This window comes from Salmo salar, chromosome 02, assembly GCF_965601325.2.
Source record: "Salmo salar chromosome 02, fSalSal1, whole genome shotgun sequence".
Lineage (NCBI taxonomy): Eukaryota > Metazoa > Chordata > Actinopteri > Salmoniformes > Salmonidae > Salmo > Salmo salar.
In genome coordinates, this window is record NC_138292.1 from 1,890,821 (window position 1) to 1,903,403 (window position 12,583).

At 46.7% G+C, this 12,583-nt stretch overlaps 1 protein-coding gene across 4 annotated transcripts in view; it reads right to left on the bottom strand.

Moving 5' to 3' along the window:
- Positions 1–12,583, bottom strand: part of LOC106573240 (ankyrin repeat and IBR domain-containing protein 1) — a 64,474-nt gene that overhangs the window by 46,089 nt on the left and 5,802 nt on the right. For 3 of the 4 annotated variants that reach the window (XR_014379697.1, XR_014379692.1, XM_082958966.1), the window contains exons 2-3: positions 11,699–11,979; positions 2,218–2,518 (exon numbers count right to left, since the gene is read on the bottom strand). Coding sequence is in view for 2 of the 4 variants with exons in the window: in XM_082958966.1 (XP_082815092.1) it covers positions 2,218–2,518; positions 11,699–11,886 (489 nt within the window). In the remaining 2 variants the exon portion in view is untranslated. The remainder of the gene's footprint in view (positions 1–2,217; positions 2,519–11,698; positions 11,980–12,583) is intronic. The other variant, XM_082958979.1, reaches the window with a different exon arrangement.

Consider the following 12,583-nt stretch of genomic DNA (forward strand, 5'->3'; position numbering starts at 1 on the left):
GGTAGGGGAAGTGTTTAAGGGTTACTGTTAGGGCTATAGGGGTAGGGGAAGTGTTTAAGGGTTACTGTTAGGGTTAGGGGTAGGGGAAGTGTTTAAGGGTTAGTGTTAGGGCTATAGGGGTAGGGGGAAGTGTTTAAGGGTTAGTGTTAGGGCTATAGGGGTAGGGGGAAGTGTTTAAGGGTTAGTGTTAGGGTTACGGGTAGGGGGAAGTGTTTAAGGGTTAGTGTTAGGTGTAGGGGGAAGTGTTTAAGGGTTAGTGTTAGGGTTAGGGGTAGGGGGAAGTGTTTAAGGGTTAGTGTTAGGGCTATAGGGGTAGGGGAAGTGTTTAAGGGTTAGTGTTAGGGCTATAGGGGTAGGGGGAAGTGTTTAAGGGTTAGTGTTAGGGCTATAGGGGTAGGGGGAAGTGTTTAAGGGTTAGTGTTAGGGCTATAGGGGTAGGGGAAGTGTTTAAGGGTTAGTGTTAGGGCTATAGGGGTAGGGGGAAGTGTTTAAGGGTTAGTGTTAGGGGAAGTGTTTAAGGGTTAGTGTTAGGGCTATAGGGAAGTGTTTAAGGGTTAGTGTTAGGGCTATAGGGGTAGGGGAAGTGTTTAAGGGTTAGTGTTAGGGCTATAGGGGTAGGGGAAGTGTCTAAGGGGCAGGGGTAGGGTTAGGGGTAGGGGGAAGTGTTTAAGGGTTAGTGTTAGGGCTATAGGGGTAGGGGAAGTGTTTAAGGGTTAGTGTTAGGGCTATAGGGGTAGGGGAAGTGTTTAAGGGTTAGTGTTAGGGTTAGGGGTAGGGGAAGTGTTTAAGGGTTAGTGTTAGGGCTATAGGGGTGGGGGAAGTGTTTAAGGGTTAGTGTTAGGGCTATAGGGGTAGGGGAAGTGTTTAAGGGTTAGTGTTAGGGTTAGGGGTAGGGGAAGTGTTTAAGGGTTAGTGTTAGGGCTATAGGGGTAGGGGGAAGTGTTTAAGGGTTAGTGTTAGGGTTATAGGGGTAGGGGAAGTGTTTAAGGGTTAGTGTTAGGGCTATAGGGGTAGGGGGAAGTGTTTAAGGGTTAGTGTTAGGGCTATAGGGGTAGGGGAAGTGTTTAAGGGTTAGTGTTAGGGCTATAGGGGTAGGGGGAAGTGTTTAAGGGTTAGTGTTAGGGCTATAGGGGTAGGGGGAAGTGTTTAAGGGTTAGTGTTAGGGCTATAGGGGTAGGGGAAGTGTTTAAGGGTTAGTGTTAGGGCTATAGGGGTAGGGGGAAGTGTTTAAGGGTTAGTGTTAGGGCTATAGGGGTAGGGGAAGTGTTTAAGGGTTAGTGTTAGGGTTAGGGGTAGGGGGAAGTGTTTAAGGGTTAGTGTTAGGGCTATAGGGGTAGGGGAAGTGTTTAAGGGTTAGTGTTAGGGTTAGGGGTAGGGGAAGTGTTTAAGGGTTAGTGTTAGGGCTATAGGGGTAGGGGAAGTGTTTAAGGGTTAGTGTTAGGGCTATAGGGAAGTGTTTAAGGGTTAGTGTTAGGGGTAGGGGTAGGGGGAAGTGTTTAAGGGTTAGTGTTAGGGCTATAGGGGTAGGGGGAAGTGTTTAAGGGTTAGTGTTAGGGCTATAGGGGTAGGGGGAAGTGTTTAAGGGTTAGTGTTAGGGCTATAGGGGTAGGGGAAGTGTTTAAGGGTTAGTGTTAGGGCTATAGGGGTGGGGGAAGTGTTTAAGGGTTAGTGTTAGGGCTATAGGGGTAGGGGGAAGTGTTTAAGGGTTAGTGTTATGGCTATAGGGGTAGGGGGAAGTGTTTAAGGGTTAGTGTTAGGGCTATAGGGGTAGGGGGAAGTGTTTAAGGGTTAGTGTTAGGGCTATAGGGGTGGGGGAAGTGTCTAAGGGGCAGGGGTAGGGCTAGGGGTGGGGGAAGTGTTTAAGGGTTAGTGTTAGGGCTATAGGGGTAGGGATAGGGTTAGGGGTAGGGGGAAGTGTTTAAGGGTTAGTGATAGGGCTATAGGGGTGGGGGAAGTGTCTAAGGGGCAGGGGTAGGGCTAGGGGTGGGGGAAGTGTTTAAGGGTTAGTGTTAGGGCTATAGGGGTAGGGGTAGGGATAGGGTTAGGGGTAGGGGAAGTGTTTAAGGGTTAGTGTTAGGGCTATAGGGGTAGGGGTAGGGATAGGGTTAGGGGTAGGGGAAGTGTTTAAGGGTTAGTGTTAGGGCTATAGGGGTAGGGATAGGGTTAGGGGTAGGGGAAGTGTTTAAGGGTTAGTGTTAGGGCTATAGGGGTTCGCACCTCAACACACTTCTTCATCCCTGCGGCGGCTGCGTAATGCAGCGCTGTATTCTTCTTGTTATCAGTAGCATGGAGGTTAGCGTTCTCATACTCTCCCTGGTCCAGCTTGGCTCCGGTCCATTTCAGGATGATCTGGAGACACTCTGCCCTCTTCATCTCGTCCAGCTCAGGCCGGGCCAGCCGCGGCTGCAGAGCCCCCTCCCCCATTAGGATCTGGGGGCCCATACAGAGGAGATGGAGAGACGTCTCACTGTGAACGTTACGCTTGTTGGGGTTTCCGTCCTTACTGAAGAGAAAGGACCTGGAGGGGGGAAGGGAAGAAAAAGGGACACGGTTTACTTGGTACTAATATGACCCTTTTGAAAAATATCACCGTCACCCTTAAAGGGATTGTTCAGGATTTTGGCAATGAGGCCCTACGTCTACTTCCCCAGATTCAGATGAACTTGTGGATACCATTTTTTATGTCTCTGCGTTCAGGTTGAAGGAAGTTGCCAACTAGCGTTTGCGTAAAATTGCTTACTTGCGTTTGCGCAATGACTTGAAGTCTATGGGAATGGCTAACATGCTAGCTGTTCCTGTAGACTTCCAGTCATTGCGCTAACACTAGTTAGCATTGGTTCGTGAAACTAGCTCTAACTTCCTTCATACTGGATGCAGAGACATAAAAATTATATCCACAAATTTCTCACACTCTGCGGAAGTCCCGAACTATCCCTTTAAGTACAAGTACATAGTGAGTACCTCAGACTATTTTACTATAGTGAAGTAATATTTGATGTGTATCACACACACACACACACACACACACACACACACACACACGAGACTCGTAAATAAGACTAGCCTATTAAAATGTTTATCTGACTCCATAACGATAAATAGCAATATGCAAAAGACTACAGTTTTATTTTTTATTTCACCTTTATTTAACCAGGTAGGCCAGTTGAGAACAAGTTCTCATTTACAACTGTGACCTGGCCAAGAATAAAGCAAAGCAGTGCGACACAACAAACAACAACACAGAGTTACACATGGAATAAACAAAACATACAATCACTAACACAATAGTTGAGCTGAGTTACAGCAATAGACCATGAAGAAATGTCTGAACGGAATTCTAAATACAAGTGTATTTAATTACTTTGTCAAATGAATGGATTCACATACAAGGCATAAAGCTTAACTTACAAAGCATTAACAAGCATTACAAGGCATTATTCTAAGCATGGTCAGAGAGAGAGATGAAGAAACCATGGCCCAGAGGTCACGGGAGAGATGAAGAAACCATGGCCCAGAGGTCACGGGAGAGATGAAGAAACCATGGCCCAGAGGTCACGGGAGAGATGAAGAAACCATGGCCCAGAGGTCACGGGAGAGATGAAGAAACCATGGCCCAGAGGTCACGGGAGAGATGAAGAAACCATGGCCCAGAGGTCACGGGAGAGATGAAGAAACCATGGCCCAGAGGTCACGGGAGAGATGAAGAAACCATGGCCCAGAGGTCACGGGAGAGATGAAGAAACCATGGCCCAGAGGTCACGGGAGAGATGAAGAAACCATGGCCCAGAGGTCACGGGAGAGATGAAGAAACCATGGCCCAGAGGTCACGGGAGAGATGAAGAAACCATGGCCCAGAGGTCACGGGAGAGATGAAGAAACCATGGCCCAGAGGTCATGGGAGAGATGAAGAAACCATGGCCCAGAGGTCACGGGAGAGATGAAGAAACCATGGCCCAGAGGTCATGGGAGAGATGAAGAAACCATGGCCCAGAGGTCACGGGAGAGATGAAGAAACCATGGCCCAGAGGTCACGGGAGAGATGAAGAAACCATGGCCCAGAGGTCATGGGAGAGATGAAGAAACCATGGCCCAGAGGTCACGGGAGAGATGAAGAAACCATGGCCCAGAGGTCACGGGAGAGATGAAGAAACCATGGCCCAGAGGTCACGGGAGAGATGAAGAAACCATGGCCCAGAGGTCACGGGAGAGATGAAGAATGCCCTGGCCCATAGGTCACGGGAGAGATGAAGAACCACTAGAGTCAACATGTAGGACTATGGACCCCTAGAGTCAACATGTAGGACTATGGACCCCTAGAGTCAACATGTAGGACCCCTAGAGTCAACATGTAGGACTATGGACCCCTAGAGTCAACATGTAGGACTATGGACCCCTAGAGTCAACATGTAGGCTATGGACCCCTAGAGTCAACATGTAGGACCCCTAGAGTCAACATGTAGGACCCCTAGAGTCAACATGTAGGACTATGGACCCCTAGAGTCAACATGTAGGACTATGGACCCCTAGAGTCAACATGTAGGACTATGGACCCCTGGAGTCAACATGTAGGACCCCTAGAGTCAACATGTAGGACTATGGACCCCTAGAGTCAACATGTAGGACTATGGACCACTAGAGTCAACATGTAGGACTATGGACCCCTAGAGTCAACATGTAGGACTATGGACCACTAGAGTCAACATGTAGGACTATGGACCCCTAGAGTCAACATGTAGGACTATGGACCCCTAGAGTCAACATGTAGGACTATGGACCCCTAGAGTCAACATGTAGGACTATGGACCCCTAGAGTCAACATGTAGGACTATGGACCCCTAGAGCCAACATGTAGGACTATGGACCCCTAGAGCCAACATGTAGGACTATGGACCCCTAGAGTCAACATGTAGGACTATGGACCACTAGAGTCAACGACATGTAGGACTATGGACCCCTAGAGTCAACATGTAGGACTATGGACCACTAGAGTCAACGACATGTAGGACTATGGACCCCTAGAGTCAACATGTAGGACTATGGACCCCTAGAGTCAACATGTAGGACTATGGACCCCTAGAGTCAACATGTAGGACTATGGACCCCTAGAGCCAACATGTAGGACTATGGACCCCTAGAGTCAACATGTAGGACTATGGACCACTAGAGTCAACGACATGTAGGACTATGGACCACTAGAGTCAACGACATGTAGGACTATGGACCCCTAGAGTCAACATGTAGGACTATGGACCCCTAGAGTCAACATGTAGTACTATGGACCCCTAGAGTCAACATGTAGTACTATGGACCCCTAGAGTCAACATGTAGGACTATGGACCCCTAGAGTCAACATGTAGGACTATGGACCCCTGGAGTCAACATGTAGGACCCCTAGAGTCAACATGTAGGACCCCTAGAGTCAACATGTAGGACTATGGACCCCTGGAGTCAACATGTAGGACCCCTAGAGTCAACATGTAGGACCCCTAGAGTCAACATGTAGGACTATGGACCCCTAGAGTCAACATGTAGGACTATGGACCACTAGAGTCAACATGTAGGACTATGGACCCCTAGAGTCAACATGTAGGACCCCTAGAGTCAACATGTAGGACTATGGACCCCTGGAGTCAACAACATGTAGGACTATGGACCCCTGGAGTCAACAACATGTAGGACTATGGACCCCTGGAGTCAACAACATGTAGGACTATGGACCCCTGGAGTCAACAACATGTAGGACTATGGACCCCTGGAGTCAACAACATGTAGGACTATGGACCCCTAGAGTCAACAACATGTAGGACTATGGACCCCTAGAGTCAACATGTAGTACTATGGACCCCTAGAGTCAACATGTAGGACTATGGACCCCTGGAGTCAACATGTAGGACCCCTAGAGTCAACATGTAGGACCCCTAGAGTCAACATGTAGGACTATGGACCCCTGGAGTCAACATGTAGGACTATGGACCCCTGGAGTCAACAACATGTAGGACTATGGACCCCTGGAGTCAACAACATGTAGGACTATGGACCCCTGGAGTCAACAACATGTAGGACTATGGACCCCTGGAGTCAACAACATGTAGGACTATGGACCCCTGGAGTCAACAACATGTAGGACTATGGACCCCTGGAGTCAACAACATGTAGGACTATGGACCCCTGGAGTCAACAACATGTAGGACTATGGACCCCTGGAGTCAACAACATGTAGGACTATGGACCCCTGGAGTCAACAACATGTAGGACTATGGACCCCTGGAGTCAACATGGAACACTGGAGTCAAAGCAAATTAATGTTGTCTTCAAGAAAAAAAGTAAAAACATTTCTGAGCACATACCACCAAATCATATTTCAGAGTAGCAGTCCTGTGGGAACAGTTAACAGACAAGATGGAGGTTGTTCTCTACAGTAATGGTTAGGCCAGGGGCTACTGTCAACTCCACTGTTGTTATGATGAAAACACTCTTATCTGACTTTAACCGTTTGACTCATTTATCCTCTCTATGGTCTAGAAAACCCCCGTGTCCACAGCAATAACCAACCACAAGTTTACAGAGGACCACGGCCACCAGTATTGACGGCCAACAATCGATTACAAATAACAGCATAGAATAAACGTCTCTCTGAACGTGTGATGAACTCAAGAGAGCTGAAGCAGGAGTACACACACAGCTACTCTGACAGGTTCAGCCAATAACGCCAAGTCTGTGTATGTAGGGGGACCTGGTCAAAAGAAGTGTACTACATAGAGGATAGGAAGCCATTTGAGACACATACTAAGTAAATGACAGTATGATGAAGAATGCTGGGAAAATGAGTGTCTCCGGGTCAATGTAGTTCGCCGCAAGTTGTCCTAGAGAAATAACACACACACGCACACACACACACACACACACACACACACACTCACTCACTATCATGCCCTATTAAACCTTCATAGAACGTATAGCGCTAAGTAGTACCTAAGTAGTACCTAAGTAGTAGCTAAGTATTAGCTAAGTAGTGGCTTTCTGGAAACTGGTACCCTGATACAGAACTACATCCTGTTGGAATCCTTCAGAAATGCCTAGTGTGCTTCCTTTTTGTTTTTAAATGGAATATTATTTAACTAGGAAAGTCAGTTAAGAACAAATTCTTATTTACAATGACGGCCTACCGGGGAACAGTGGGTTAACTGCCTTGTTCAGGGGGCAGAACGACAGATTAATACTTTGTCAGCTCGGGGGATTCGATCTAGCAACCTTTCGGTAAACTGGCCCAACGCTCTAACCACTAGGCTACCATGCCGACCCCTCCTTTGAAGTGATCACCTATCTGAACTGGCTGGGTCGGTAGAAGTAATATAAAACGGTAACCTTGGTTTCCACCTGTCCAAATCATTTACAGATCTGTGCTTAGCTCAATGCAACAAGGAAGGAAGGATGGATTTATAACGTAGGGGCCCCTGGTGTTAGAGACTGGAGGAACTAGTAGTGGAACCCTACAGTCCAGGTAGTCACTTCCTGTTTCAGTAGGATTTCTTCTGTTTGGTGCCTGTTTGGTGCCGGCCATTTTGGTGCCTAATGAACACGACCCTGGCTTTATAGGTGTTGGTGTCCTGCTAAAGAACTACAGCGGTAGAGAGTGAAGGAGGCTTGTAGCTCAGTCTCAGGGTGGAACATTCCTGTGACGTGTCTAACAGATGGTTCCTAGCAGGGGCAGATGGGACAGAGAGACACACAACACTCTTCCCCCATCCTGGACACAGAGAGCACGGAATAGCTGCTACCACATAGGCTTCATACAGCTAAAAGAAATGTGCTTTATACAGCTAAAAAGGTGCTTTATACAGCTAAAAAGGTGCTTCCTACAGCATAAACGTAGTGGTGAATAACTCCCATTTGAAAAGCCATTGAAAACAAAAATGGAAAAACAATCCCCATTTTTAATACTTGACAAGTCATCTTCAAAACTAACCGCTTAATTTAATCACATTTTAAAAAGCATGTTTTCATCTGTCTGTTGTGCAACTCGCTGCCACCATTTTGTCCTTTTGGAGATAATAAAAAAATCAACTGAATGTCATTTCCAAGTCGTCACGGTAACCTAAATGCAACTATCTCATCTGACTGGCTGTTGCTGGATAAATAAAAAGGTTAAACAAACGGTTAGATAAACACATTGAATTAGGGGTGAAACCAAACAAGCCGTTTGTTGCTGGGTCCAGACAAAAGACATTCAGGACGAAACGGAAGGTTGCACAACAAAACTGCAGGAACACTCCCCAGCGAGCGGCCTGGGTACTGCAGGAACACTCCCCAGCGAGCAGCCTGGGTACTGCAGGAACACTCCCCAGCGAGCAGCCTGGGTACTGCAGGAACACTCCCCAGCGAGCGGCCTGGGTACTGCGGGAACACTCCCCAGCGAGCAGCCTGGGTACTGCGGGAACAATCCCCAGCGAGCGGCCTGGGTACTGCGGGAACACTCCCCAGCGGCAGCCGGGCCTGCGGGCTCCCGCGAGCGGCCTGGGTACGCGGGAACACTCCCCGCGGCGGCCGGGACGCGGCCCCCAGCGAGCGGCCTGGGTACTGCGGGAACACTCCCCAGCGAGCGGCCTGGGTACTGCGGGAACACTCCCCAGCGAGCGGCCTGGGTAATCTATGCTAGAATCCATGGACCATCAACTAGATTTCAGCAGCAGGTCCTTTTTTTTCTGCCGCGGATGGTCAGCCCAAATCAGATGTAATATTTGACAACAAAAAAAATCATTTCAGACCTTGCTCACATTTGTATACGATCACATTTAAACAAGTAAGTGGACACCCTTTCAAATTAGTGGATTCGGCTATTTCAGCCACACCCGTTGCTGACACGCATAAAAATCGAGCACACAGTCATGCAATCTTCAAATAAAAATATTGGCAGTAGGATAACCTTACTGAAGAGCTCAGTGACTCAACGTGGCACCGTCATAGGATGCCGCCTTTCCAACAAGTCAGTTCGTCACATTTCTGCCCTGCTAGAGCTGCCCCGGTCAACTGTAAGTGTTGTTATTGTGAAGAAGTGGAAACGTCTAGGAGCAACAACGGCTCAGCCTCGAAGTGGTAGGCCACACAAGCTCAGGAGAACGGGACCTCCGAGTGCTGAAGCGCGTAAAAAATCTTCTGTCCTCGGTCGCAACACTCACTACTGAGTTCCAAACTGCCTCTGGAAGCAACGTCAGCACAAGAACTGTTCGTCGGAAAGTTTCATGAAATGGGTTTCCATGGCCAAGCAGCCGCACACAAGCCTAAGATCCCCATTCGCATTGCCAAGCATCGGCTGGAGTGGTGTAAAGCTCCAGTGGTGTAAAGCTGGACTCTGGAGCAGTGGAAACACGTTCTCTGGAGTGATGAATCACCTTTCACCATCTGGCAATCCGACGGACAAATTTCAGCATGACAATGCCCCCGTGCACAAAGTGAGGACTAAACAGAAATGGTTTGTCGAGATCGGAGTGGAAGAACTTGACTGGCCTGCACAGAGCCCTGACCTCAACCCCATTGAACACCTTTGGGCTGAATTGGAAGGCGAACCACGAGCCAGGCCTAATCGCTCAACATCAGTGCCTGACCTCACTAATGATCTTGAGGCTGAATGGAAGCAAGTCCCCGCAGCAATGTTCCAACACCTAGTGGAAAGCCTTCCCAGAAGAGCGGAGGCTGTTATAGCAGTAAAAGGGGGACATATTTTGCAATGAGATGTTGGACGAGCATGTTGTGTATATCTCTATTATGCATGGGAATACTTTGGAACAGATTTACAAAATGAAAATCACTTTACAGTCTTTTATGTCTAACAACAAAAATATATATACATTACTGGTCAAAAGTTTTACAACACCTACTCATTCAAGGGTTTTTCTTTATTTTTACTATTTTCTACATTGTAGAATAATAGTGAAGACATCAAAACTATGAAATAACACAATATGGAATCATGTAGTAATCAACAACAACAACAAAAAAGTGTTAAACAAATCAAAATATATTTTATATTTGAGATTCTTCAAAGTAGCCACCCTTTGCCTTGATGACAGCTTTGCACACTCTTGGTATTCTCTCAACCAGCTTCAGGAGGTAGTCACCTGGAATGCATTTCAATTAACAGGTGTGCCTTGTTAAAAGTTAATTTGTGAAATGTCTTTCAATCTTAATGCGTTTGAGCCAATCAGTTGTGTTGTGACAAGGTAGGAGGGTATATAGATGATAGGCCTATTTGGTAAAAGACCAAGTCCATATTATGACAAGAACAGCTTAAATAAGCAAAGATAAACGACACTCCATCATTACTTTAAGACATGAAGGTCAGTCAATATGGAACATTTCAAGAACTTTGAACGTTTCTTCAGATGCAGTTTCAAAAACCATCAAGCGCTATGATGAAACTGGCTCTCATGAGGACCACCACAGGAATGGAAGACCCAGAGAGTTACCTCTGCTGTAGAGGATAAGTTCATTAGAGTTACCAGACTCAGAAATTGCAGCCCAAATAGATGCTTCACAGAGTTCAAGTAACAGACATCGCAACATCAACTGTTCAGAGGAGACTGTGTGAATCAGTCCTTCATGGTCGAATTGCTGCAAAGAAACCACTACTAAAGAACACCAATAAGAAGAGACTTACTTGGGTCAAGAAACATGAGCAATGGACATTAGACCGGTGGAAATCTGTCCTTTGGTCTGATGAGTCCAACTTTTAGACTTTTGGTTTGAGACGCATGAGTAGGTGAACGGATGATCTCCGCATGTGTGGTTCCCACCGTGAAGCATGGAAGAGGTGTTATGGCGTGGGGTGCTTTGCTGGTGACACTGTCTGGGATTTATTTAGAATTCAAGGCACACTTAACCAGCATGACTACCACAGCATTCTGCAGCGATACGCCATCCCACCTGGTTTGTGATTAGTGGGACTATCATTTGTTTTTCAACAGGACAATGACCCAACACACCTCCAGGCTGTGTAAGGGCTATTTGACCAAGAAGGAGAGTGTTGGAGTACTGCATCAGATGACCTGGCCTCCACAATCACCCGACCTCAACCCAATTGAGATGGTTTGGGATGAGTTGGACAGCGGAGTGAAGGAAAAGCTGCCAACAAGTGCTCAGCATATGTGGGAACTCCTTCAAGACTGTTGGATAAGCATTCCAGGTGAATCTAGTTGAGTAAATGCCAAGAGTGTGCAATGCTGCCATCAAGGTAAAGGGTGGCTATTTGAAGAATCTCAAATATATTTTGATTTGTTCAACACTTTTTTGGTTTTCTACATGATTCCATATGTGTTATTTCATAGTTTTGATGTCTTCACTATTATTCTACAATGTAGAAAATAGTAAAAATAAAGAAAAACCTTTGAATGAGTAAGTGTTCTAAAACTTTTGACCGGTACTGTATATATTTTGTTTTTGCTCAGAAAACTTGGGCGGCAAAATAAAAATCACGTTATGAAACCTTCCTATAAGCCCATCACACAGAGGGAAGTACATTTTGAGCTCCTTTGTTAAATAAAACATTTTTCCCCAGGTTCTTTCCACAGTTTTCATATTTCAGGTTATTAACACATTTCATGACTCAAAATGTCAGATGACTTCATAGAGTTAAGATGGGCCAGAGGGTCAGGTAACACTGTATATTTTTTTTAAAAGGGAGACGTATCAGTCATGTCCTCACCTGATGAGTCGTGTCATGGCGTGCCTGGCGGCGTAGTGCAGAGGAGTGTTGTGCTGGTAGGGTTCGCCATACGAAGTGTTGGGGTCCAGGCTCTCTTTAAACTGGGGGCTCCCCTCATACAGCTGATAGGCCAGACTCTCGTCACCGCTGATCAGAGCCTTGCGGAACTTAGTGGCTGTGTTCCCCATCGCCCCTCAGATTCTACCAGGAGGAGCTTCAACCTGAAGGTGTTTGGTGATATTCAACCTGACCAACTGCAGAAGAACAGCATATCGAAGCTCCTAAAAGGACAGACGGAGAGGATAGAGAGGAAATTACAGACAAAGAAATGGAACTGGGCCTAAGAGCAGACAGAGAGGATAGAGAGGAAATTACAGCCAAAGAAATGGAACTGGGCCTAAGAGCAGACAGAGAGGATAGAGAGGAAATTACAGCCAAAGAAATGGAACTGGGCCTAAGAGCAGACAGAGAGGATAGAGAGGAAATTACAGCCAAAGAAATGGAACTGGGCCTAAGAGCAGACAGAGAGGATAGAGAGGAAATTACAGCCAAAGAAATGGAACTGGGCCTAAGAGCAGACAGAGAGGATAGAGAAGAAATTACAGCCAAAGAAATGGAACTGGGCCTAAGAGCAGACAGAGAGGATAGAGAAGAAATTACAGCCAAAGAAATGGAACTGGGCCTAAGAGCAGACAGAGAGGATAGAGAAGAAATTGCAGCCAAAGAAATGGAACTGGGCTAGGTTTGTGATTCTATCAGACCATAACAATACATCATGCTCGCATTTAGGAGGGTGCAATGCATGGAATAACATTTAGGAGGGTGCAACACATGGAATAACATTTAGGAGGGTGCAACACATGGAATAACATTTAGGAGAGTGCA